The sequence below is a fragment of the Ictalurus punctatus genome, chromosome 6 (assembly GCF_001660625.3).
Source record: "Ictalurus punctatus breed USDA103 chromosome 6, Coco_2.0, whole genome shotgun sequence".
In the NCBI taxonomy this organism is placed as follows: Eukaryota; Metazoa; Chordata; class Actinopteri; order Siluriformes; family Ictaluridae; genus Ictalurus; species Ictalurus punctatus.
In genome coordinates this window covers 20427195-20452868 of record NC_030421.2, presented here as the reverse complement: position 1 = coordinate 20452868, position 25674 = coordinate 20427195, and the positions used below count along the sequence as shown (strand labels likewise).

General features: G+C 39.0%; 2 protein-coding genes across 4 annotated transcripts; both read right to left on the bottom strand.

The window, feature by feature from the left end:
• Window positions 1–3151: 3151 nt before the first annotated feature.
• upf3a (UPF3A regulator of nonsense mediated mRNA decay) lies at window positions 3152–12558 on the bottom strand. 2 transcript variants are annotated; one of them, XM_017469782.3, is made up of 12 exons: window positions 12123–12557; window positions 9642–11301; window positions 7557–7663; window positions 7351–7457; window positions 6731–6829; window positions 6529–6639; window positions 6275–6330; window positions 6005–6163; window positions 5759–5892; window positions 5342–5633; window positions 4780–4857; window positions 3152–4340 (listed from the first exon to the last, which is right to left on the bottom strand). In XM_017469782.3, the coding sequence occupies exons 2-12, from the start codon at window positions 9780–9782 to the stop codon at window positions 4176–4178; spliced, it is 1449 nt and encodes a 482-aa protein (XP_017325271.1). In that variant the 5' UTR covers window positions 9783–11301; window positions 12123–12557; the 3' UTR covers window positions 3152–4175. The 2 variants fall into 2 exon arrangements, with proteins under 2 accessions (XP_017325271.1, XP_017325272.1); XM_017469783.3 differs by lacking the exon at window positions 4780–4857 and having other exon boundaries at window positions 12123–12558.
• Window positions 12559–13156: 598 nt separating this feature from the next.
• On the bottom strand, window positions 13157–24973 carry cdc16 (cell division cycle 16 homolog (S. cerevisiae)). Of its 2 annotated transcripts, none has more exons than XM_017469785.3 (18): window positions 24746–24973; window positions 24352–24406; window positions 24108–24205; window positions 23873–23911; window positions 23118–23258; window positions 22057–22216; window positions 21837–21931; window positions 21583–21716; window positions 20208–20287; window positions 20076–20125; window positions 19912–19985; window positions 19072–19197; window positions 18804–18956; window positions 18636–18699; window positions 15146–15207; window positions 13912–14047; window positions 13712–13802; window positions 13157–13618 (listed from the first exon to the last, which is right to left on the bottom strand). In XM_017469785.3, exons 1-18 carry the CDS (start codon window positions 24791–24793, stop codon window positions 13389–13391), a joined length of 1836 nt encoding a protein of 611 aa, XP_017325274.1. In that variant the 5' UTR covers window positions 24794–24973; the 3' UTR covers window positions 13157–13388. The 2 variants fall into 2 exon arrangements, with proteins under 2 accessions (XP_017325274.1, XP_017325275.1); XM_017469786.3 differs by lacking the exon at window positions 24746–24973 and adding an exon at window positions 24622–24722.
• Between the last annotated feature and the right edge of the window lie 701 nt (window positions 24974–25674).

Sequence of the window (25674 nt, the reverse complement as noted above, 5' to 3'; positions counted from 1 at the left end):
ACAACTTCTGTGGCTGGTCGCCTGCAACACCCTGTGCACTATCCACTATTTATCCTTCCATACATTTTCTGTACCACTTATCGTACACAGGGTCAGCCTACAATGCCTGTTTTTGGACTGGGCCAGGAAACCTGGAGAAAACCCCTGAAGCATGGGGAGAACATGCAAACAACTCCATGCATAAAGGGTGGAGTCGGGAATCAAGGACCCACCCTTAGAGGTGTGAGACAAATGTGCTAACCGAATGTGCTAAGCCTCCCTGAGCACACTATTTATCACGAACCAGAAATTTGTTTGACGCTTGTACCCAGTAAGGGTATTTCCTAGTCTAGTCAGTGTGTAGTGTCAGCGATGTATCACCATTGTCAGATCTATCTATTTATCTATCAAATATGTTTGTTAGTCCAACACACAACAGCAGGTTCTGACCACATTGCTGTGTTTGAAGCAGAAGAATGTCATCAATAAGGCTGAGGTTCGAGTTGGGTTAGATCCTTAAGCATTCTTAGTTTATTCTTAGTTCATATTGTAGTTGTTACATTGATTTCCCTACAGTGATTAACTAGGCAGGTTACTCTGCCTTTTCAAGACAAATCACATTAGTTAGATTATGTATAATAAGTATTTGTTGTTCATTCAAAGCTTTTTTTCTGTAAAACTCTTTAACATTAACAACGTTTTAACATTTGTGAAAATCCATATCACATCCATAATGTTGAGAGAGTGCTATGTATCTGTAAAATATATCTGTAAACAAAAAAGAAAGAAACAAAAGGAAAAAAAAGGTGACATGACCAGATATGTTGTCTGCACAGGCGACGAGACTACAGTCAAGTCTAAACAAGGTTAAATGTGACAGACATAATCTTGAAACCACCCACTAACACGATATTGTTGACGTTGAACTGGATGTGGGTAAAGCAGTGTGTCATAGGTGAACACTGAAAAAAATAGGATAGATTCATTCTTTTTTCAGGTTCAAGGCAGACACACAATCAGGCTTGGTTGTTCTAAATTATATGTATAGTTTTCAGTTATTTTGGCATTTAAAAATTGCTGCATGCTTTACAATACACAGCAACCAAGAATCATTTTGTCTGGCTCAGAATGAACCAGATCAAATTACTTTGCGTCATCAAAACTGAAATATTTATGTGAAGCAGAAGTGACAGATGACACTTGTTTATGTCTATCATGATATTCTATACAGAATTTGTTTCCAACCATCTGTTATTCCCATGTCATCTATTATGGAATATACTAACATAAATAGCAGCAGTATTGTGGTACTAAACTAGTAGCAATGCTCAGATTCAGTAAATACGATGGGTTTGATAGAATAATCATTTAATTGCAGTTTGTTGGCAGTAAGTACACCATTAAGTAACATTAATTAAGCTTGTGTATTCGTAAATCTGTTTGGATTTAATGTACGATGGACAGTGAAGAGGCATTAAAAAGATTCGTTTTTCATTCTTACTGTTAAGTGTGTTGCTTTGGTAAATCAGTTAACGTTTTTCATTCATGTCCGGCTACAACTGTGTTTCACTGTGTGCAGATGGTTGAGAGTTGACTCAAGCCTGGTAGAAGTGCATGACTAGGATTACTCGTAGACAGGATGTAACTTGCACCACCACACATTATTACAGATTCACTTATTTTGCACCATAAAAGATGAGAAGATAACAAAGCTGCAAAGGAAGGTCATGGGTGGTTATATCTACTGATACACAACCAGTTCTTTTATGATGAGAATGATTACTGTTATTTTACAAAGTTTCAATAATTAAAATGGTCTTTATGGCCTGTATTAATCCATTTATTGTCTACAGTAAACCTTGTGAGAAGGTTAAAGTTGTTTTTACTTACACAATTTTGTCTCCAACCTGCTAGTTGCTTCATGCACTAGATAGAGACATTTCTCTGGCCAAAGACATTTACAGATTAGCATGCAAATGCTGCCAGATGCTGTGCATCTCATTTGCAGCAGGTCAGAACAGCAAAAGGGTGCTCGACTAAGTACTAAAGATGCTTGCCATGAAGGGGTTGAATAATTTTGAGACTGGAGAAATCATTATAAGTTGCATTTTCAGTTGAATTTGGGGAAACCAGTTGAAGCATGCATTGCTTGAACTATTACAATTGCTTTTATTTGATTTGTTCATTTCAAACAGCTGAAAGTCTATAAATTTTGACAATAAACCTGACTTGCAATGGGGATTGAATAATTTGATTGCACTGTATACTGAAAATACTGCAAAGAATGACATCTTAGCAAGTGTAAATATCTTGAACGTAGTTACATTTATCTAGTATTTCCGGTGGCTTAGTGGTTAGCACGTCCGTCTCACACCATCAGGGTTTGATTCCCTCTGTGTGTGCGGAGTTTGCATGTTCTCCCCGTGCTGCGGTGGTTTGCACCGGGTACTCCGGTTTCCTCCCCCAGTCCAAAGATATGCATGGTAGGCTGATTGGCATGTCTAAAGTGTCCGTAGTGTATGAATGTGTGTGTGTGTGTGATTGTGCCCTGCGATGGACTGGCACCCTATATAGGGTATACCCCGCCTTGTGCCCGATGATCCCTGGGATAGGCTCCAGGTTCCCCCGTTACCCTGAAAAGGAGTAAGCGGTTGTGGATGGATGGATGGATGTTTTGACTAATTCCAAGCTTGAAATAGTATTATTCTATTGCCAGATACTTTTGCTAATTTTAAGCACTTATGTCTAGAAAGCAGCAAAATTATGAAAATAAGATTCAAATGAGTAGAAATGTCTATAAATAGGTTTAATAATCTTACATTTGGATGAGTGTAACTTTATAATAAGGAGTACTAGCTAAATTCCACTATATTCAAAATATTTTCATTTGCTATGTCATTTTTTGTAATGTACAGTTTTTTATGACTGGCTTGTTCCTGACCTTAAATACTAATAAAATAGAGGTATCATCATTTGGAATGTGAAGACAGGAAAAAAGTTCAATTTTATGGTGTTAGGGCTGAGCTCTGTATTTCAAAAATAAAAAAATGAGCCTACTGACATTTGATTTATTGTGAAGTATGCTTCTTACCAGTTACCAGTTCTGATACTTGATCTGAAATCGGTGCTCAAGTCATTAAATAATTTTTAAACAAATACACGCACTGTTCTCTCGACAATGTGAAAGTTTATTGTAGACAAACGATATTAATAAATCCATCAAAATGCATTGTAATGTAATTATTTATGTGAAAAGGTTTAGTTTTCTTGGTCTTTCAATTGAGAGCAAAAGAACCTATTAATCTTTACCAAAGAAATGGCATGTCACTGAGGCATGTAAAACACAATCGCCATCAATTATACAACCATATAAAAAGCAGGATTGATGTTCTGATAACATTTTACATAGATCTAAGTAAAATCCAAGCTAGTCATTCTCCACAGCTTTAAGTGAAAGCCAAAATGTGTACTTCTTGGCTAACAGGTGAAATGTTGCTTATTCATTATAATAAATATTATGAGCTAGCTCAATTTAGCAGTACTACATGAGTACAAAAAGCCCAAATATCATAGATTAATATATAAAAGATCAGGCATTAGTATTATCGTATTATTATCTAAAATTAAGTGTTACATGCTGAATTATTAAATCAAGTAAGTGCTTTTTACATCCAGGATAAACGCAGTAATGTGCATACACTCACATATATTTTATTACTTTCTCTTATTACCCTATTCCTATACATTTCATATATTAAAAATATATGCATATATGCATTTCACAATATCTGCTTATGATTTTTACAGTAAAATCTGTACACTATCTGTACTACACTATTCATAAACTCTGTCATGTAATGGAAGCTATATGATTCACTACAAAAGGCATATAAATCTGTCTTCTGTAAATGATGAGGCATTTGATCTTAAAGTGGAGGTCAACAAACAACGTGATAAGTGCGTATGCTCTAAAAATTTAGAAAAAATGTGAATCCGGTGGATGAGGCAGTGTTCTTTGACATGAAACTCAAACATATAGTAGAATTTATTAACAATAACACAATCTAGAGTTTGACTATACTGCTGACACAGTGCGTGGAAACACAGATGGAGCACATTGAGAACATGATCAGAGAGGTTTATTCTCTGAGCACATTATTCTGCCTCTTGCCTTGAGCTGAAACATGCTTTTTCTGTCACTCATCTCCACTTTTCTCAGAGCCTGTTCCTATGGTCAGCTCATAGCAGGGTTCGGTGCTTGGCTCCGGAGAGAGTCGGCTGAAGTCAAAGCCTTTGTTCCCAGAACCTATGCGCTTACGGTTACGGGCTCCTGGCTGGTACAGCTGCATGGCAGGTCGGTCCTGTTCCCGAGACAATATTGAGACACAGAAGACAAGAGCAAGGGACTAACATTTTATTTCTCTGTGTCTGCAGTAAGCCCTTCACAAAGCCCTAATTAACCAGAATAGAAATACTCTCTGGCTCTGATCAGTGTCCTACCATTGTATTTATACTTTACAATAGCACACGATATGTTTTTGACAGCAAAAGCTCTAAAATATTCTGAGATTATATTTTTATATGAATTGAATGTATGGAAATTAAAAATGGACGGTTTTGCTCTTGTGCTTGGTTCCAAATTGTAATGACTATTGCCAGTTGTTACAAACTGTATTACTAACATGTTGTGGCATTTGCTGTCAACAATGAGGCCTAGCATGTTATGGTGTGGGGCCTCCCAGCGTACATCAGTGTGGTATCCCCTCCCCTTTGGTAGAAAGGCTCAAAGGCTAGCTGTACCTTGGCTGGCAGAGCCCCTCCTATCTGGTCTGGCCCCTCAGACTGGGAGGTCCTTTTCTCCTGATGCACTAACACAGACTGAGAGACATGTTGACTTCCATCAATCATCAGCCCAAAATTGCCAACAGCTAAATTCACAGCTAACTGCCTCGACAGCACATCAGCATTCACAACACAAGCCTGGACTGCAATACAAACCACAGGAGGGAGGAGGATTTGTATTGCAAACCCACTGACATGATGAAACCTCAAGATAAAGTGATGAAAAGACTAAAGGAAGCCTATGCTCGTGTCTTTAACAGTGTCTATACTACATAGCTGAGTGTCGGGCAAACAGAGTGAATATTCTTGGCTTATGCTCACAATGCCATGACATGTGCTTGTGTTGTCCTTAAGTAATGTGATGTGTCCTTAAGTACTGTAAAGTGATGTGCTTAATGATTAACCTAATTAAGTTTCTTACATTTGAGAAGGTTAGTCAAACACTGATAACAGTAGAGCCTGTTGTTTGCAGTACATAGTCTGTGGTTGAGTCACTGATGTTCTATCAGCTCTTGCTCACCTTATTACGAATACGTTCCTTCCTGCTCCCCATCTCATCTCGGTCCTCTTTACTTGACTTATCCCCCATCTCAAGGCAGTAGGAGTAGCCATGGTGGTGGCCATCTTTCTTTGCCCGGTCATGACAGTAGCCTTTGCCCCATTTGGTCTCCTCCTTGCGGCGCATGAACTTGTCAAACTCATAGTGATGCCGCTGCCGCTTGCGCTCCTCTTCTCTGCCCTTCTGGTCTTTTTCTCTCTGCCGGCGGCTGTGGCCATCCCGCTGCTCCTTATCACTCTCCATCTGAATTCGACTATAGAAATAGAAACACACAAAACACAAACATTCTCACAGCAGTTCTTAAGATGGTGTGAGTGAAAGCGAAAAACGGTAATTGCATTTACACATTCAAATATACAGCATGAACACTTTTTGTACTTCTCTTTAGGTTCCTTTGTCTTGGTGTGACCTGCAGATTTCTCCCACTTGTTCCTCTCTGTCTCTCCACTGTCTCCTTTGTCTTTCAGTCTGTCTGATTCCACCTCATCATCCCTGTCACATTTCTTCAAAAGCTACAGAAACATCAGGACTATTATTAAAACTACAATGCACTGATTTTCAAATAGTGAGCCTTGCTGACAAAGGACATCTGAGTAAAGAATCTGAAAGAGGAAGTGGTTAGACCTTAATTTTTATATCCTTTTCAGAGAGTTTCTTCTGCTTCTCTGCCTCTTTGCGTTTTCGCCTCTCCTCTTCTCTGCGTTTCCTTTTCTCCTCTTCCCTTTGCCGTTTCTTCTCCAGTTCTCTGCGTCTTCTCTCCTCCCTTTTTTCCTCCCGAATTCTCTGTATTTAAAAACAACAACAAAAATATATATAAAAAACAAAAGCATAAGAAACCTTACAGTACTCATGCATTTATTAAAGAGAAACTCAGAATAGTTTCTATATCCCAACCTGCTTCTCCAACTTCTTGTTCTTAATGTATTCCAGAAGTGGTGTTGTCCTTTTAGCTGAAATCAAGTAAAATGTGAAAAATGAATCATAAATCATTTTGCAATTAATTGTTTTGCAGGAATAATAGTTACCTACCACTGAACAGTTTGAATAGAAGAAGAACTTCATCTTGCACTGTAGCACATATAAAATGTACAAGGGAAGCCACCATTAGTTTAGCTATGTATGGTGCCAAAAGAGATGTCCAAATTTACCTATGAGCTCTCTTGTTTTAGCCTCAATTTCTCCCAACAGTGTTTCTGGATTGGCCATTGACTTCTCCTCATCACAAGAGTAGTTCTCCAGAAATCGTTTGTATTCTGGATCTAGTAGGAGAAACAAACTTTTGGATCTCTGCAAAAAGCTTAAAAAAATATAAACTTTCAATAAAAGCCTTTTTCAACAATCACAAAATACCTTCTTCAATGCTTCCTGCTTTGGCATCTTTTTTCTTGAGCTTCTTCTTGGAAACTTTCTGAAAAGGTGCAAATTCTACAATGGCTGGATATTCTTGACCTAAATGAAAGGCAGACAAAGACATTATTCCATCCATCTATCCATTTTCTATACCGCTTATCCTTCAGGGTCACGGGGAACCTGGAGCCTATCCCAGGGAGCATGGGGCACAAGGCGGGGTACACCCTGGACACGGTGCCAGTCCATCGCAGGGCACAATCGCATACACATTCACACACCCATTCATACACTACGGACACTTTGGACATGCCAATCAGCCTTCCATGCATGTCTTTGGACTGGGGGAGGAACCGGAGTACCCGGAGGAAACCCCCACAGCACAGGGAGAACATGCAAACTCCACACACACAGGGCAGCATCGGGAATCGAACCCCCAACCCTGGAGGTGTGAGGCTAACCACTAAGCCACTGTGTGCCCATAAGACTATGAAAACCCAGTATCACTAAGCTGTCACTACTGCGACTTTGAGCAAGGCCTGTAACACTCAACATCCTAGATTGCCAACTACTTTGCATAAACGTGTCTGCTTTTATACAAAGTACTGTATGTAAAGTCTTACCTTTATTATCAATAAAAACATAACCATCAAAACGATCTCTGAAGAGAACAATATCTTCTGGGTTTTTAAAGTTGATGTATGCTCTGGAGAAAAGATGTGGATACAGGCTGCAGAATAAAACCCAAACAGGTTTATTAAAGATATATTCTATCAAGAATACATTCACCAAAATCTTCTAAAGCATAAATTTACCAGAATCTAAATACCTTTGATCAGCAGGAAAGAACTCAAAATAGTCATAAGAAGGCAGTGGACTGAGTTGCTCCTCAAGCTGGTCTTTTGACAAGCTGGGTGGAAGACGTCGAATCACAACCTAGAAAAGGAAGAGTGTGTAATTTTTACTGCAAACTGCCACGTATTTGCTCTATGGTATGAATTTATGTCAGCCATACTTACATTAACACTGTAGTTGTTAGACTCCTTCAACTCTCACAATTTTACATTTCTCATTCTCATACAGTAACTACATACATATCCATTCAATTATTTACTGGGTAATATTGTATTTTTAGATGAATAACTGAATATACACTCACTGGTCACTTTATTAGGAACACCTGCACATTCATGCAATTATCTAATCAGCCAATCATGTGGCAGCAGTGCAATGCAAAAAACAAACAAAAAAAAAAACATGGAGATACAGGTCAGGAGCTTCAGGTAATGTTCACATCAAACATCAGAATGAAGAAAAAGTGTGATCTCTGTGACTTTGATCATGGCTTTGGATGTTGGCTCCAGATGGGCTGTTTTGAGTATTTCAGAAACTTCTGATCTCTTGGGAATTTCACACACAGTAGTTTCTATAGTTTGGTGGGAAAAAAAACACTGAGCGAGTGGCAGTTCTGTGGGTGGAAACGACTTTGAATTGATAAGAGAGGTCAGAGGAAAATGGCCAGATTGGCTTGAGCTGCCAGGAACAATATAGTAACTCATATTATCAGTCTTTACAGCCATGGAGAGCAGAAATGTATCTCAGCATATACGAAACATTGAGATGGATGGGCTACAACAGCAGAAGACCACATTGGTTTCCACTCCTGTCAGTCAGGAAAAGGAACCTGAGACTATCATGGGAACAGACTCACCAAAACTGCCCAGTTGAAGATTAGGGGAAAAATCATCTGGTCTTTTTCTAATATTCAATTGTCTAGCTTGGGTGAGTCGTCTGCTGTTGTAACAGAAGTTGAAGTTTTGATGTGTTGTGCATCCTGAGATGCTTTTCTGCTCACCATGGTTGTAAAGACCCCTTATTTGAGTTACTATAGACTCAAGTGTTTCAGCCTGTAGACTCTCCGATCACATGTTGTTGTTTTTTTTGCACCATTCTGTGTAAACCCTACAGACCGTTGTGTGTGAAATAACCACGAGATCAGCAGTTTCTGTAATACTCAACCCAGCCCATCTGATACCAACATCCATGCCACGGTTCAAGTCACAGAGATCACATTTTTTCTTCATTCTGATGTTTGATGTGAACATTAACTGAAGCTCTTGACCTGTATCTGCATGACTTTATGCATTGTGCTGCTGCCACATTGGCTGATTGGATAACTGCATAAACGAGCAGGTGTACAGGTGTTCCTGTTAAAGTGAACGGTGAGGCTTTAAGAGGTTAATACACACTGGGGCCTTTAGTGTTGTTTTTGTATAATAGTTTTGTGTTAGAAGTAGAGCAAACTAACCAAAGTCACGTGTAGATTTAATTGCACCACGAATCCTTAAAGTTTATAACACATGTAACTCTCCTGCTGGTGTGTGTGTGTGTGTGTGTGTGTGTGTGTGTGTGTGTGTGTGTTAACATACTATAGAGTAGCCTACATGATGCATTTACAGTCCAGCCTTGCTCAGGTGCCTTGAACTAAAATGCGAAGCAGCCTTATAAACAGCAAGTCTAAGTCCATGCATTCAATTCAATTAAATTTGATTTGTATAGCGCTTTTTACAATGGACATTGTCTCAAAGCAGCTTTACAGAAACATGTAAAACACAGGATACAGATTTTAAATGTGTACATCTTTATAATGTAATCAGTCGCGTAGCCTAAATGTTCTTTATTTATTTATTTTTGCCAATTTAAACAATGCTTATCATACCAGTTACTTCTTTTGTACACTTTATTAAATGCATCGTCGTAACGATGTTTACTCCGGATGGTGTGTATGGTTTGAGGAACACTGTTCCTGCGGCGCTCCCTGTGCGCTGTCTGTGGTGCTGAATCCTTCATCACGAGCCGGACGGCGCAGAGTTAACACGCGCAACATGAGCGTCGTGTGTTGACCTATACGTACCTTGGTGAAGATTTCCTTTTTCTCCTCTTTGTGCTTTGAATTGGCCGTAGTGCTGTCCTGCTCCCTCTGAGCGTCCCTCAGCTGTATCTCGACGACGCCTCTTTCTCTGCTTCCCGTCGTCGGTTCCTTTTCAGCCCTCATCTCTCCATTTCTCCTCTTCGCTTTCGGAATCCGCAGCCCCTCGCGAGAATTCAGTGTCCAAACACCGCGAGAATTGGAGAGTCAAGCGGTGGCGCTACCAAATTTCTCTTGTTTTTTTCCCGCCTCTTAAATTCGACATCCTCGTTAAACTATAATGAATGTAGGCCTATACGGCGAAGTAATGATAAGTTCTTATTAAAATGTCCAAATACAGGATCAAGTTCAATCACACGGGGAAAGCCTGTGATAACTAGCTGCTGTGCTGATAGAGTAGATCAGTAGCTGAAAGCGTCTCCCTGACAACGCTACCGAACTGACTGGTATAAAGTTGGTTTGACGTTGGACGGTCGATATTCGCTGATATGCGGAAATTAAGGGACCGTCTCTAAAGTTACATACGACATTGTTATACACGTTTCTAACTTAAATAGCATTTGAAGGGAATGACTTACAGTCACACAACCAACTGTAAAATGTTCAACTAGGTGTTAGGTATGACGCACAACTTTTTGCAAAAAGATTTTTGATATTTATTAAAATAAGCTATAAAATCATATGTAAATTTGATGTGAATTTCACCACAGAATGTAGTACACAAAATATACCATTATACACAAAATATACCAAAATTTAAAGCTCAATAGCATTTGAAGGGAATGACTTACAGTCACACAATGACAATGATTGTAGGGTTAAATATCAAAAATTTAAAAGGTGTGCCTCATACCTGACACCTAGTCAAACATTTTACAGTTGGCTTCATGACTGTACATAATTCCCTTCAAATGCTATTGAGCTTTAAATTATGGTATATTTTGTGTATGAGCCCATTCTGTAGTGAAATGCATATCTAATTTACATATGATTTAATAGCTTATTTTAATAAATTTAAAAAATCTAAAAAGTATGAAAAAAAGTATGCGGTTTGGGACGCAGCTGAACTCTCTTGTTCGCCGTAAAACGTAAAACTGCCGTGTGTGATCGTGTCCTGTCGCAAAATGCGGTGGAAACTCTCACACGACGTTCATAATGTGATTAAGGTGTTTACATGTCTGTAATACACGTCCATAATGCGACTAAAACAGGAGTACTCCACCTGTCTTAATTCGATTATTGCTTACTCTGAGTATGACCTTAATTAGATTAAGGTCATTAAAAATTGCTGTTAATATGGTAGTTTCTTAATCAAAGTATGGTCTTAATCGGGCTAAGAGTGGATTATTGTTGTCCATGTAAACACACTGATTGTCGTATGTAACTTTAGAGACGGTCCCTAAATATCTGCGAATAACGAACATCCAACGTCAAGCCAACTTTATGCCAATACCGAACTACCGTTAATTAGGTTCACTGAAGCGCGACGTTCTTTTTTTTTTTTACCGCTTTCCAGCCGGTGTGTCGCTGCCCTCGAAGTCGCTGGCCCGCGGTGCGAAAAAACTGGCTGTGCTCATCGTGCTCCATGCGTCCGGGCTCTCAGGCTGCTGATTCGCCAAGCGGCCGTAACAGTCCCGACTAGGAACTGCAATAAACACCAGAACTGGTTTAGGGGGAAATGCAGCCTATAGACACAACCCACATACTACTGCAGTAAAGATCACGATGGTGTTCCTTTATTAGTACAGGTAACAAAATCGTTCAAACAGTGCGTGCTAAGGCATCTATCCATTTCTGTATCATTTATCCTACACAGGGTCGCGGGGAGCATGGGGCCTATCCCCTGCGCAGGGTTCCAAACCCATCACATGGCACATTCACACATACACTCATCACCCAGCCACACACTACACGGACAATCTGAAAATGCCAATCAACCCACAACACATGTCTTTGGACTGGAGGAGGAAACCCCAGACTGGAATCGGAACCGCAGCCCTAGAGACGCAAGGCAAAGCCTGCTAATCACTAAACCACTGTGAACTTTCGCCTTATGTTTTTGCATTGATGTTGCCAGATAAAGCACATTTCACTTCCAGGCCTCTGACATGCTACTCTTTTTTTTTTTCTTCAGATAAACTGAAAAATAGGTGCACATTTTTATTTATTTATTTTTTTTTTTTTACATTATTTTATTTCCATCCACAAACGATGGAGGATGCAACGTTTTGCACTCAATGTTATGTTGAAACTTTAATATGACATACACAGATTAAAAATAGTAGCGGTTAAACAGTAGGATACTAACATAGTGCCAGGAAACCAAGTGTGGTTAATTGTAAACGGTCAAGAAAGATAGCCTATAGATAGTAATAAACAAATAACAATTATTATAGTGTAGACAATCTAACACAAAATATCGCCCTCCCAGAAGTAGACTAATGTAGTAGACTTCCCCAATCTTACCGGTAAGGAAAGTTTCTCTGCCGTTGGCTCCGGTGTCCACGCGCAGTCTGGTTGAGGGTCTCTCCGGCGTGGATACGGAGCTTATAACACTCGGTAAGAAGGTGGAGCAGGTGTCCAGATCCCCACACACATGCTCATGAGAGTATGCAATGTTGGCTTTAGATGGCGTGCAGCCCATCTCCGGTACTCCTAAATGACACTTATCTTCTTCCGGACATCAGGGTAGAGATTAACTCTGCTCTAAATCAGCTGCTATTGACCCGCAGTGACTGGGCTGAAGAGTTATGATTAGATTTCAGTGGAGAGGGGCTGTCTTTACTCAAGGAGTGAGGGGTCGTGGCCAGTGAGATGAAAAACTCTCACTATCGCTTATAGATGTGCGAATGATTTTAAAGAAACCGCAGAGTGCCTACAGCAAAATTTCAGTCCTTTGATTTACATTTTGGTTCATGCTTATTATTATTATTATTAAGAAATATTTTAAGTTTATTTTAAAAGTAGGAAAGATCTAACCTACATGCAGAAATACATATATCCAAGGAGGAACATGTTTTTGCTAAACAACTAACTAAACTAACTATCAATCAAATCAATCAATCTTCAGTAACCATTTGATCCTGATCAGGGTCACAGTGGATCTGTAGCCTATCCCAGTAACTCTGGGCACTGGAGAATTCACCCTTAACGAGACACCAGTCCATCGCAAGGCACCATTTGTGCACGCACAGGAAATTTATTGTAGTCAGTCCGACTACCTGTATGTTTTTAGACAGTGGGAGGAAACCAGAGAACGTGAAGGAACCCCATCTGAACACAGGGAGACCACGTGCAAAAACTGCACAGACAGCAACCTGAACTCAGGATCAAACCCAGGACTCTGGAGCTGTGAGGTGGCTGCACCACTACACACCAAACTGTCAGCAGCGAAGTCTGTAACAATCCAATCTTCCCATTAATAAGCTTTAATACAAGATGCTTTTTAATAATGCATAAACAAAAATAAATAAACAAAAAAGAACACCAATGACAATGTATAAAAATATTGACACAGGGTTTATTGTAGGAAGAGTCCCCCCCTTTGAAACCCTATTTGCATTCAGCTCAGCATATTTATTTGTAGTAAAAATCCACATGGGTGCAAAATACAGTCACCATAGATTTTGATGATTCGTGTGAGGTCTTCCGCAGAGCAGCTCGGTCATTTGCAAATACTTATTTCTTGCTATTTTTTCCAGAACCCATCAGCACTCAGGTTCAGCACAGTCATCACGTGCTGGTGTCAGACATGGAGGTCTCTAGCATTATATCACTCTCACGCAAGTCACATTCTAAGAGGAAGCGCTGGAAGGCTTCGGCAGCCGGCGTCTCCAGGGACATGACACTGCTCTCCTCCAGAGGCTGCGCCTGATTCTCACTCTCTTCGGCTGAAGTGCTGAGTATCTTCTTTAAGGCTGTTGTGCTGGGGATCATCTTTACTTTGTCCTTGATATCTGTTCCTGTGCCAGAAAAAAAAAAAAGAAGTTTTGAGCACATTGGTACAAAACAGAAGCAAAAGGTTTCGTCTCATGTAGTGAGAGGTGTTAACTTACCAATATATGCATCCGAGTCACCAATATACATCTCAATGCAGTGACCAAGCATCGTAACAGAAAATGTGTCATCCCTTTTCAGACCGAGTGCCTGCAAATTAATAATAACTCATAACATTTATGCTCACTGAAAATATGAAACTTCTTTACAATGTAACGACAAGAACATTTACAACCAAGAGATTAGCTGGATCACCTACAGTGTGAAAATAGTCAATGGCACTCTCAAAGTCCCCCATAAGGCTGTGCACATAGCCGATAGCCGAGTAGGTGGACGCATGCTGGGGGACAAGGACTAGAGCCTGCCGATGGTATTCCAGAGCCTGCTCATACTTCCTGGGAAAGTAGAATATATGTAATAATAATAATAATAATAATAATAATAATAGAAATATGCATAATCTGTAATCTAATCCTAATACTATCTATTTAAAAATATTCCAAATAGATCTATGTAATTGATATAGCTTAATTCAATACTGCATATTATTATTATTATTATTAATGTCTATTCATGTTTATTTTCTTCATTACTGTTTTTCTATTCCTTTCTTTATTGTTCTTGTTTGTCTATATAACCATATTAATTTGCTTTGGCAACATTGTTAAAACAGTCATGCCAATAAAGCACACTTTGAACGTGAATGTAATAATAATAATAATAATAATAATAATAATAACAACAACATTAATACACTCGACAGAATAGATAACTATGATGAGTGAATACATGCTCAAGTGTTCATTTATCCTTTTAAAAAAAAAAAAAAAAAAAAAAAAAGAGAATGAGGGAAAAGTATTTACTTTAGAACAGAACAATGACATTTGACTTCATTTCTTCTGTTACTGTGTTCTGAATAACAATCACCATCTACCCTTCTGCAAAACGCCTCAGAAAACCTCATTCCAAAATAAACACTTGGAGAAATTTTGAAGTGCATGGTCTCCAAGTGCAAATTGCAAGTGGAAATGAATAATTCATTGTGCACTGTAATAACAATATAGACTATTTATGCAGTACAATACTCTATTGATGCAGAGAGACAGGAGGAGGACTAGAGAAGCACAGAAAATAAACAGCAGAAGAGGGATTCAGTCTGCCCAATGCTTCTGAAAGCTCTTCATTAAACACTAGCACTCTGGATAATTTTCGAGGCCTGTCCTTTTCAGGTAATTTCCTAGTTAGAGCATCTCTGTGTGCAGTGCTTAGAGATAATTCAGTCTATTGAGGATAAATTTTGCAAAATAAGAGCAGCACCACTCTAAGGGGTTGTAAACACAGTTGAATGAGCAGTAATGAAGTAATTATGCATTACTGAAACAATATAGAGAGAGAGAAAAAAAAAACATTGTCCAGTAGATATTCAAACTGTTTTTAGAGACATCGAAGGATACAAAAAATTAATAAAAAATAACAGTTGGCATTTAACTTACTTTAGCTTGCGACACACATGACCTAGATTGTTTAACAATGGCTCCCATTTGTCCACTGTGACCTGCAGGAAAGGGGGAATATGTTTACATAATGACAGGGTACATTTACACCATAGTACACTTTTCATTAAAAGTTATAAGAAAAGCAACATTAACACATACAGCTGTGAAAAGTTGTCTTTATTGTTTAACCTTTTGATCTTTTTAAAAAAAATTTTAAAAAATAGTCACAAAAATACTCTGCTCCCATGGATATCACACAACTGCAAACAAAACACAGGTTGATCAAAAATATCTTTGTTAAATGTAAGTGTGCAACAATTATTGGCACCCTTTTAGTCAATACTTTGTGCCACCTCCTCTTCATCTGACCATAGAACCCGATCCCATTTGAAGTTCCAGTAGTGTCTGGCAAACTGAATACACTTTTTGTTTGTTTAGTTTGTTTTTGGTTGAGAGTAGAGGCTTTTTTCTTGAAACCCTTCCAAACAACTTGTGGTGATGTAGGTGACTTCAGATTGTAGTTTTGGAGATTTTCTGACCCCAAGACGCAACTAACTTCTACAATTCTCCAGCTGTGATCCTTGGAGATTTTTTGGCCACTCGAACAGTCCTATTCATAGTGTGTTGAGACAATATAGACACACATCCTCTTCCAGGTCGATTCATAACATTTCCAGTTGACTGGAACTTCTTAATTATTGCCCTGATGATGGAAATGGGCGTTTTCAATGCTTCTGGTATTTTCTTATAGCCACTTCCCATTTTGTGAAGCTCAACAACCTTTTACCACACATGACAGCTATATTACTTGATACATTGTTATGAGTGACTAAGGGAATTTGGCCTGTGTATTACCTTATCTTTATACCCCTGTGAAACAGGAAGTCATGGTTGAACAATTTCCTGTTCCTAGTCACCCAGGTGTACTAAAAAGATGTAAAATATCAATGAGAATATACTTCAAATATATTTCTCATATGAATTCATGGGGTGCCAATAATTGTTGCACACAAATTTAACAAAGATTTTTTTTTTTTGGACAAACCCGTGTTTTGTTTGCAATTGCTTGATATCCATGAGAGCAGAGTATTTTGTGAATTTTTTTTTAAACAAAATATCAAAAGGTTAAACAATTTGGGGAAAAAAAAAAAATCTCAACCTTCTTTGCTCATATTTATCAAACAGTGCCAATATTAGTGGAGGGCACTTAACATTTATTCATAGGGTTGATTAGGGGCAGTTCTAGGGTCAGTGGATATACAGGGCTTAACCCAGAGACATCCATGTATGAGTCATAATACAAAGGATACACTTTAAAATGTGTTAAAAAGTTACATCAGCAAAGCGTCTTCCTTTTTAAAATGTGATAACTTTCATTATTGCTTATTGAAATAAAAAAAAAAGTCACACTAGCCCTAGTTGAATTGAAAACCTTTCATATTTACTACCTGCTTTATTCCACCACTATAGACATTCATCTGAAAGTTATCCTTAGCACTGCACACTGCTATTTATAATTTGTAAACAAACTCACTGAACTCATGTCAACAAATCCAGAGCCATGACACCAAGCTGTTATTGCTTGTCTAATTAGGAGAGAAGTCTTGCACAAACCACATTACTCATCCGGACCAGATTAAGTAAAAACCCATTATAGACTATGTGAACCACACGCAGATATCATATCACTGTGTGTATGTGCGTGCATCTGTGCTTGTCTGCGTGATGCATAGACACCAGCTAACCAGCTAACTTTTCTTTCACTCACACAGGAAGAAAGAAAAAAATTCAGAAAATCGTAATTTTAAAAAATTACAAATAAATATAATAATCTATTTGTCACTTAACGGTGACAGGGCTGTACAGCGACAAAGCCATCAATTTTCTGTACCACTTATCCTACAAAGGATTCCTATCATAGGGGACTCTGGGCACAAGGTGGGGGACACTCTGAACAGGGTGCCAACCCATCACAGGGCACAATCGCACACACATTCACACACTACAGACAATTTGGAAATGCCAATCAGCCTACAACACACTTTTGGACTGGGGGAGGAGACCAGAGTACTTAGAGGAAACCCCCAAAGCATGTGGAGAACATGCAAACTACACACACACACACACACACACACACACACACACACACACAGTAGAGGTGGGAATTGAATGCAGAACCCTGGAGGTGCAAGGAAAACGTGTGAACCACTAAGCCACTGTGCCCTCTCAGCATGATTGGGTGTTATAGCCAAATAAGAAACAATGCAATCAATAAGTTAAACAAAAGCCTGATGGAGCAGATACCTGAAGGAGCCGCATCTTTCTATTCAAGTGTTGAACATGGCTGTGGCTGTTTTTCACCTAAAAAATTTTTTAATGTCCATTTCAAATATTTAGATTCTCTTCATACACACCTACAAACTGTCTGTCTGAGGCAATCAAGATAATTAAATCCAAAAGTTCTAATCTCACTGGCTGGGTCGTATGTACAACCCCAATTCCTAAAAAGTTGGAACGCTGTGTAAAATGTAAATAAAAACAGAATGCAATGATTTGAAAATCTCAAACCCATATGTTATTCAAAATAGAGCATAGAAAACATATCAAAATGTTTAAACTGAGGAAATTTTAAAGGAAAAAAAAACACAGGTATTTTGATGGCCACAACACATCTCAAGAAAGTTGGGATGGGGGCAACAAAAGGCTGGAAAAGTAAGTGTTACTATAAAGAAATAGCTGGAGGTTAACTGGCAACATGTCAGTAACATGACTGGGTATAAAAAAAGGGTATCTTAGAGAGGCAGTTAACCTAATTAAACAGTTAACCATATTAGTTGCAAAATGTTCCTCCAGCTGTTTCTTTTTAGTAACACTTTTCCAGCCTTTTGTTGCCCTGTCCCAATTTTTTGAGATGAAATTTTTCCATTGCATTCTGTTTTTATTTAAATTTTACACAGCATCCCAACTTTTTTGGAATTGGAGTTGTAACTTCTGATCGACGGTTGGCCAGTTTACATGTAGATCATTACTTCTACATTTGGTGGGCGGTTAACGTTAGGAGTAAATGACAATGTCGGTAGAATTGTTTGATGTGGAGAGAGAAGATCTGCTATTATAATTGCCATTTTATTTTAATGTGCATGGAAACTCAGTGATGAGTACAAGCCAAGGTAATAAAAACATTCAGGACTTAAAAAATACTGAAAACATTCGGGGCTTAAGCCCTGGTAGCCCAGGCCTAGCGCCACTCCAGGGGTTGCACTGTTCTCCAAAGTGACTTACAAGTAAGGCAAGTTAAACCTAAGTAGTTGAGGGTTAACAGTCTTGTTCAAAAGGACCCAACAATGACAGCTGGTTGAGGTTTGAACTTGTAACCTTCTCACCAGAAGCCATAACCACTAAGCCACTAAGCTACACCTGTCCCCCCCCAAAAAAGTCATTTCAAGAATCCAGACAAAATTCTCTCACAGAATGACTGGGTAAATACCTCATTGCCAATAGCCTTGATCTTCTCCAACGCATCTATAAACAACTTCTCAGCAGTCTTCCAGCTGAAACAGAAAGACTGGTAAATCCACATCATCACTGCCATACAACAGAAATGAGCAGCATGCGACTAAATGAACTTCATGTGTCTTTAACAAAACCAACTTACTCCCCATTCTGGAAGGCTACCACAGCAACCTCATGGATGACGAATGGGTCCTCTGGAGCGATGCTCAGAGCCTGGCAAAAAAAGCGCTCTGCTAGCTTTGGGTTGTTGGTGAGGCCGTACTCCAGACCGATGTACAGCATGGGTAAGTGACACCTTGTAGGGGAACAGTCAATACACATACTTGTTTTTGCAAATGAGCATAAAACTGTAATTGTACTGTGCATTGTAAGCACCTGAAACATGCTCCTATAACTGCAGGTGTACTTACCCTTTCATTAGCTGGGCGGCTGTGAAGTACGCTGCCATGGCCTGGTCATGCTCACTTTCCACTGCAAACGAATGACCATACGCTATCCATGCTGGCCCATATGTGCGCTCCAATGTGGTGGCCTTACTAATACCCAAACAAAAAGCATCATACTTACTAACAGCTCACCAGGACTTTCTCAATAGCTAGAATTCACAGCAGAGTGGCAGCGTAGTGACCATCCGCAACCTGCATGTACCGCGCGCTAGTTCTTCTTAACCCTCCTATTAGGTTATGGGTCAATTTGAACTATTTCCTCATTTGAGATGTCTGAAATACTGATTAATCGCTTTCATTTTGAATTATTTTTACTTTCCTCATTTAGGCTCATGAACTTGTATGCAAATATTTCTTCTTACGGCTTGTTTTGGACAAGCAATAATACAGGTTCCTGTTTGAAGCTGTTCTTTGCTGTTTTTGTGTGCATTTAAACTGTGGAAGTCATTTTGACCCACAACATAATGGATGTAACCTGCCCCACCCCCAACATAATAGGACGGTTAAAGCTCTTGCTTAACATTATATATTTTTTAATACTCAGAAAAGAGATATATATTTTAAAAATAAATAAATAAATTTATAAGTTACCGAAGCATAAACATGAACACAATTTCATAGTTTCAGAGCCTTTCTTTTTCCTAGAAATACCATGTTCTATTTTAAGAGTTATTAGTGTTGATCAATAAAAAAGTTTTTTTAAAAAAAAAACACAAATAGCCTTAATTTGTGGAAAATCCAGGGTTCATAACCATGCTGAAATGGCCCACGTCATGCTGAAGAATCTGAGACCCTTGGTCTTACCTAAGGTACCGCCGTGCATGTTCATTTTTATGTCCAACCATCAGATAGTAGCATCCAACAGCAAACCATGAGACCTAGACAACAATTGCAGAAAATTAGGAAATAGAAAACAAATCAACAGCGTATTGTGTGCATGAATGACATCATTCAAAGACTGCACTCACTGGGTTATTGGGGTATAAATCCACCAGCTTATGAGAGAGGTAAAACAATTCTGCAGAGATAAAAGCAAATTAATCTTGGGATATGAAACACTTTCACACAGAAGTGTAAAATAAGGTAACTCACTGTCCTACCATTTGCTTTGCTCAGCTCCACTAGGGTTCCAATGTGCACAGGTAAACAATTAGCATGAAATGGGTCTTTCACCATTACCCTGGATCAAAACACATGATAAGCACTTAGTGCAGATGATTAATTTTTTTTTAATACATGAATGATAAAAGAAAATGACAGCCCCTTTTCTAAGAGGTTTTTATTTACATTTTACACAGCGTCCCAACTTTTTTGGATTTGGGGTTGTAAGATAAAACAAAAGGCAACCTGAGTAAACACAAAATACAGTTTTTAAATGATAATGTTATTTACTGAAGCAAAAAAAGTTATCCAATAACATCTGGGCCTGTGTGAAAATGTATTTGCCCCTGTAGTTACTAATTCCCCAAATCTATGGAGTCACATCACCTTGACAATCCTCAAACCTTTTGGGAGAATATTCTGTGGATTTATTAGTCAAAAGTGGAACTGCTTGGAAGACAGGAGTACCGTTACATCTGGCGTAAACCAAACACAGAATTCCACAAAAAGAACATCATACCTACGGTCAAGCATGGTGGTGGAAGTGTGATGGTGTGGGGATGCTTTTCTGCTTCAGGGTCTGGGCAACTTGCAATAATTCAGGGAAATATGAATTGTGTTTGCTACCAAAAAATCCTAAAAGGAGAATGTCCGATCTTCAGTCCGTAAGTTGAAACTTAAGCGCATCTGGATTATGCAGCAAGACAATGATCTAAAAGTGTAGGAGTAAGTCCACCTCTGAATGGAACAAATAAAGCAAAGGAGTGGAGTAGCCTAATGAACCAATTGAGATGCTGTGGCAGGACCTTAAACAGGCAGTTCATGCCCAAAAACTCTCCAGTGTGGCTGAACTAAAGCACTTCTGCAAAGAGCTGGCCAACATTTCACCAGAGTGCTGTGAAAGACTGATCTCCAGTTATTGGATGTGTTTGGTTGCAGTTATTGCTGCTAAAGGTGGCACAACCACATTTTAAGTTTAAGGGGGCAATTAGCTTTTCACATGGGTGACAGGTGTTGGATAACTTTTTTTTTGCTTCAATAAAAACTATTGTGTTTACTCAGGTTTCCTTTGTTTTATGTTGTGTTTTGTTTGAAGATCTAAAACTATTTACTATGTGATACACAAAAACAGAAGAAATACAGATGCTTTTTTTCTACTGCACTGCATTTGTTACTGATATTAGCAATAAAAAATTCAAATGTATTATTCAAATCAAAGAAGTGTCCCTTTAGGAAAACTGGCATTAAAGAAACTCAAACATAAAATTTGCTTTCATCACTTTGAATGACCAAAAATGACAAATTTTGACAGGAGATGTGACAAAACAACCCTTAATGAAAAGACTTAAGGCTCATAAATAAAAGCTTACTTACATAGACGTGAGCGTGTAGCACATCTTAAAGTCACAGTTGTAATAATGTCGCTCTGCAAGAGAGACGACTACATCCAAGTTGTCCTGAAGACCATTCACTATGTCGGGTACCACTATTTCACTAGGCTTGTTATACTGGCAGAGTGATGCAGAGAAGTATGTGAATCAGTATTCAGTAACTGGAATGTTTTTTTTTTTCTCAAATTGATGAAATAACAAAAATAACATCTGAAATAAAATAAAAAACCTTTTCACCTTCTTTAACTTATTTTCATAAAGAAAGCGTAGCAGCTCCTCTTCCTCCTTGGTACATTGTTGGCTAAAAGGAAGGGAGTCCAAGAAATCCCTTTCTGCAGTGACACGACAGAAAGATAAATAATTTCACGCCATTGAAATGTTTCTATGGCTGAGTGATATAAATACAAGAGTATTATTACACTGCAGCCAGCTTGAATATAAAATGAGTCTGTCTCACCCTCTTGAGCAGTTAGCATGTGATGGGACGTTAAAAGGTCAAAGGCTTCAAAGCAGTAGACGTCCAGTTTCAAGGCCTCTTTGTAGCTGGATGTGGCCAGAGGTCTGTTATCCATAGCATCATAGATCTTTCCCCGTAGGAGGCAGATAGAGCTGCTGATCTGAGAGAGAAAACCACAGGGATTCACAAACACTGAAGATACTAAAGCCTTCAAATATTAACCATTTTAGCTCCAGTGTTACTGGGTCCGCTTCCATGGCGACAGAGTACGGTGAGCAATGAAAGCATTAATTCCCAAACCAAATTTACACACGCAGACTCTGGTGCCAGTGCTTTGTCACGGCCAGTAAGTTTTCTGCCACTGGAAAGTGTTCAGGCTAGAGGTTTCTTGGGAACATGCTGCTTTTTTTGTCTTATTAATGTCAGGAGAAAGAAAAGATTGCAGCTCGCTGGAGAGTGCCCGTTGATAGCCGCTATGGCATAAATGATAACAGGAACTAATTTTTTTGTGGATGTTCCTCACCTGAAATTTAACCATAAATGGTTAAAAAAGTATGACATGTCCTTCCATCAATCCATTTTCTGTACCGTTTATCCTACACATGGTCGCGGGGAGCCTGGAGCCTATCCCAGGGGACTCGGGGCACAAGACGGGGGACAACAGGGCAGGGTGCCAACCCATCGCAGGGCACAATCACACACCCATTCACACACTATGGGCAATTAAGAGATGGCAATTGGCCTACAACACATGTCGTTGGATTTGGGGAGGAAACCCCCTAAGAACAGTGAGAACATGCAAACTCCGCACACACAGGGAGAATTCAAACCACCAACCGTTTAGGTGCGAGGAAAACATACTAACCACTAAACCATCGTGCACCCCATGACATGTTCTTTAACAAATAAAAATGGGAATTCTTGGCCAATGGATGTGGTATTATAAGAATAAAACCCCAAGACTGATCGTTTTCCTACAACAAGAGGCCCTACTGTGTTTTATTCTTTACATATTACACACTGCAGTTTTATATATTCATAAGAAGCGGAGAGGGGCTCACCGAAGTTGGTGACATTTCCCATTCTTTGGCAGTTTCTCTGGTGCCACTCTCCTCCTTTAGACCCTTATCCAGTAACTTTTTACTTGCTGGTTCTTCTACATCCAGTATATCAAGGGCCTGCTGGTACTCTTTGGCAGCATACTGTAAGGAAAGTGAACATTGAGCAATGTACTGACTCACCCTGACGCTTGCTTGACCAAGTACATAATATCTAATAACAAATTGCACACTATATGACCAAAAGTTTGTGGACATCTGACCAGCACACCCATATGAGTTTTTGACCATCTCAGTCCAGATTCAGCCTCTCTTTGCTGCTATAATACCCTCCACTCTTTTGTGAAGGCTCTCCACTAGATTTTGAAGCATGTCTGTATGGATTTGCTCATTCAGCCACAAGAGCATTAATGAGGTCAGGCTCTGCTGTTGGATGAGCAGGCCTGGGCTGCAGTCAGCATTTCAGTTCATACCAAAGGTGTTCAGTGGGGTTGAGTTCAGGGCTCTGTGCAGATCACTTGAGTTCTTCCACATCAACCTTGGTAAACCATGGCTTAATGGACCTCACTCTGTGCACAGGGGCATCGTCATGCTGGAACAGGTTTGAAGGAGTGAAGGGAAATTGTAATGCTACAGCACACATCTTATATCATCGTGTGCTTCCAACTTTGGAAGGCCCACATATGGAGGTCATGGTCAGGTGTCCACACACTTTTGCCCATATCGTATGTTCAGTCTAAATGCCTCGTCATACTCACATGGCACCTTGCAGCAAGATACTGGCAAGCTCCATATAACTAAGAAAAACAAACACAATTCAGAGGTGATAGACGTATGACAACCATGAACAGCATTATACTGATGATGATAAATATTTTAAAAGTGTATGCCAACCATAAGCAATATTCAATCAAATAGAGATCTTCATTCTGACAAACTGGTTTAACTGCCTGGTGGCAAAAGTCAACACAAATAGCATGTAACAGCTCTTACCTTGTCAAGTTTGCGGGACCTTAGAGCATGAGAGGCTCGGTGGTACTGGGATGTAAGATAAAGGCACTGTGCTAGCCAGTAAATATCTTGAGGATCCTCTGATGAGAATAAGCACGATAATGACGTTAGCATCCTAAAAGTTAAACTAATCTGTAGCTATAGGATAATGAAAAAGAGTGGTTAATGTAGCTTAACACAATACCTTAAAAAAGGAGAATAAAAATAAAAAAGGTAGGACACTCACCATGTGATAAAGAAGCTACTTTGTCAGCCCAAAACAGAGCACTTTGATATTGTTGCTACAAAATAATGAAAACATTTCAACTTTAACGTAGTGGAACTCAAATCTCAATTCAAGTTAAGAGTAACGCCTTCGCAATCTAGCTAAACACAGAAATGCTAGCTGGCTTCAAAAATGTGTTCATCTATTTGAAAAATAACCCATGATAAACTTGATATTTATATACATTTGTTTGTATGTATATATGCATGTATGTATGTTGCGATAACTCACAGCATCCTTGTAAGATCTGACAACTTCTATTAAACGCGCTACCTCCACAAGTTAGTTACTAGCTAACAGCTTAGCTGTCTAGCGGCTAAAACTGCAGATATCCAGCCAGCCAAGTTTCTTTTACCTGATCGATGTAGTTCCGCACACACTTCCGGAGTCGGTCTAGATTCATAGCGATTGTTTGCTTTCTCAAACACAACAGAGTGACATTCTAGTTATTTGCGTTGTTGTGAATGTAAATGCACCACTCTCTTAGCGGTTAGCTCCTCAAATAGACTAAAACTCGCGGTTAGCATAAACGTGGTGTAACGCCGACAGATTCCCCAGAAACAGCGAGACTTCAAGGAAAAGGTCCTATCTGTAAATATACACTCGATCAGTTTAAAAACAAACAAACAAACAAACAAAAAACAAACAAAAACATTGGGGCTAATTAAAATATAAATATTTGTAAAGAAACGGTCTGTTGTATTTCAGTTATAATAATAATAATAATAATAATAATAATAATAATAATAATAATAATATCACATTATTTTACTGACCAACTTTAATTCGTCACCGGTAACGTTTAGACAAATACATGAATTAGTCCTATATTTTCCTATTAATTATTAAGTGATACAGAGGATGGGACAACGACAGACTTTGGGGTTTGGACAGCTGTTTTTACTCAGTCGGATCATTCAGTATACAAATGTTATGCATGCATGCAAAAAAAAAAAATAATAAATTGAAAACACAGTAAACAGAACTGGTCCAGTGTCCTTCACTACACTGAGACTGGAGCCAGCAGTAAAAGTTATAAACTGAACAGACGGAAATAATATCGCACGTTACTTAATGCATTTTATATTTGTAGTTGGCCGTCAGTTTTGGACGAACCACAATGTGGGGTTGACAGGTTACTGCTAAAATTGAATTGGTTCCATCTAGTGGTGAAGTTGTGTTATGATTTGTCTCAGGTATAACATATACACTGTATGGCCATATGTATGTGGACACCTGACCATCAACCCATATGCGGGTCTTCCACAAACTGTTGCTACAAAG

Coding starts and splice junctions, on each gene's coding strand:
- upf3a (XM_017469782.3), bottom strand. CDS start 9,782: ATGAGGGCTGAAAAGGAACCGACGACGGGAAGCAGAGAAAGAGGCGTC. Junction 6,640..6,730: donor AGCAGGAAGCATTGAAGAAG/GTATTTTGTGAT, acceptor TTCTCCTACTAG/ATCCAGAATACAAACGATTT. Junction 5,893..6,004: donor AAAAGGATATAAAAATTAAG/GTCTAACCACTT, acceptor ATGTTTCTGTAG/CTTTTGAAGAAATGTGACAG.
- cdc16 (XM_017469785.3), bottom strand. CDS start 24,793: ATGAATCTAGACCGACTCCGGAAGTGTGTGCGGAACTACATCGATCAG. Junction 24,206..24,351: donor AGTAGCTTCTTTATCACATG/GTGAGTGTCCTA, acceptor TATTCTCATCAG/AGGATCCTCAAGATATTTAC. Junction 18,957..19,071: donor GCCGCCCAGCTAATGAAAGG/GTAAGTACACCT, acceptor TTCCCCTACAAG/GTGTCACTTACCCATGCTGT.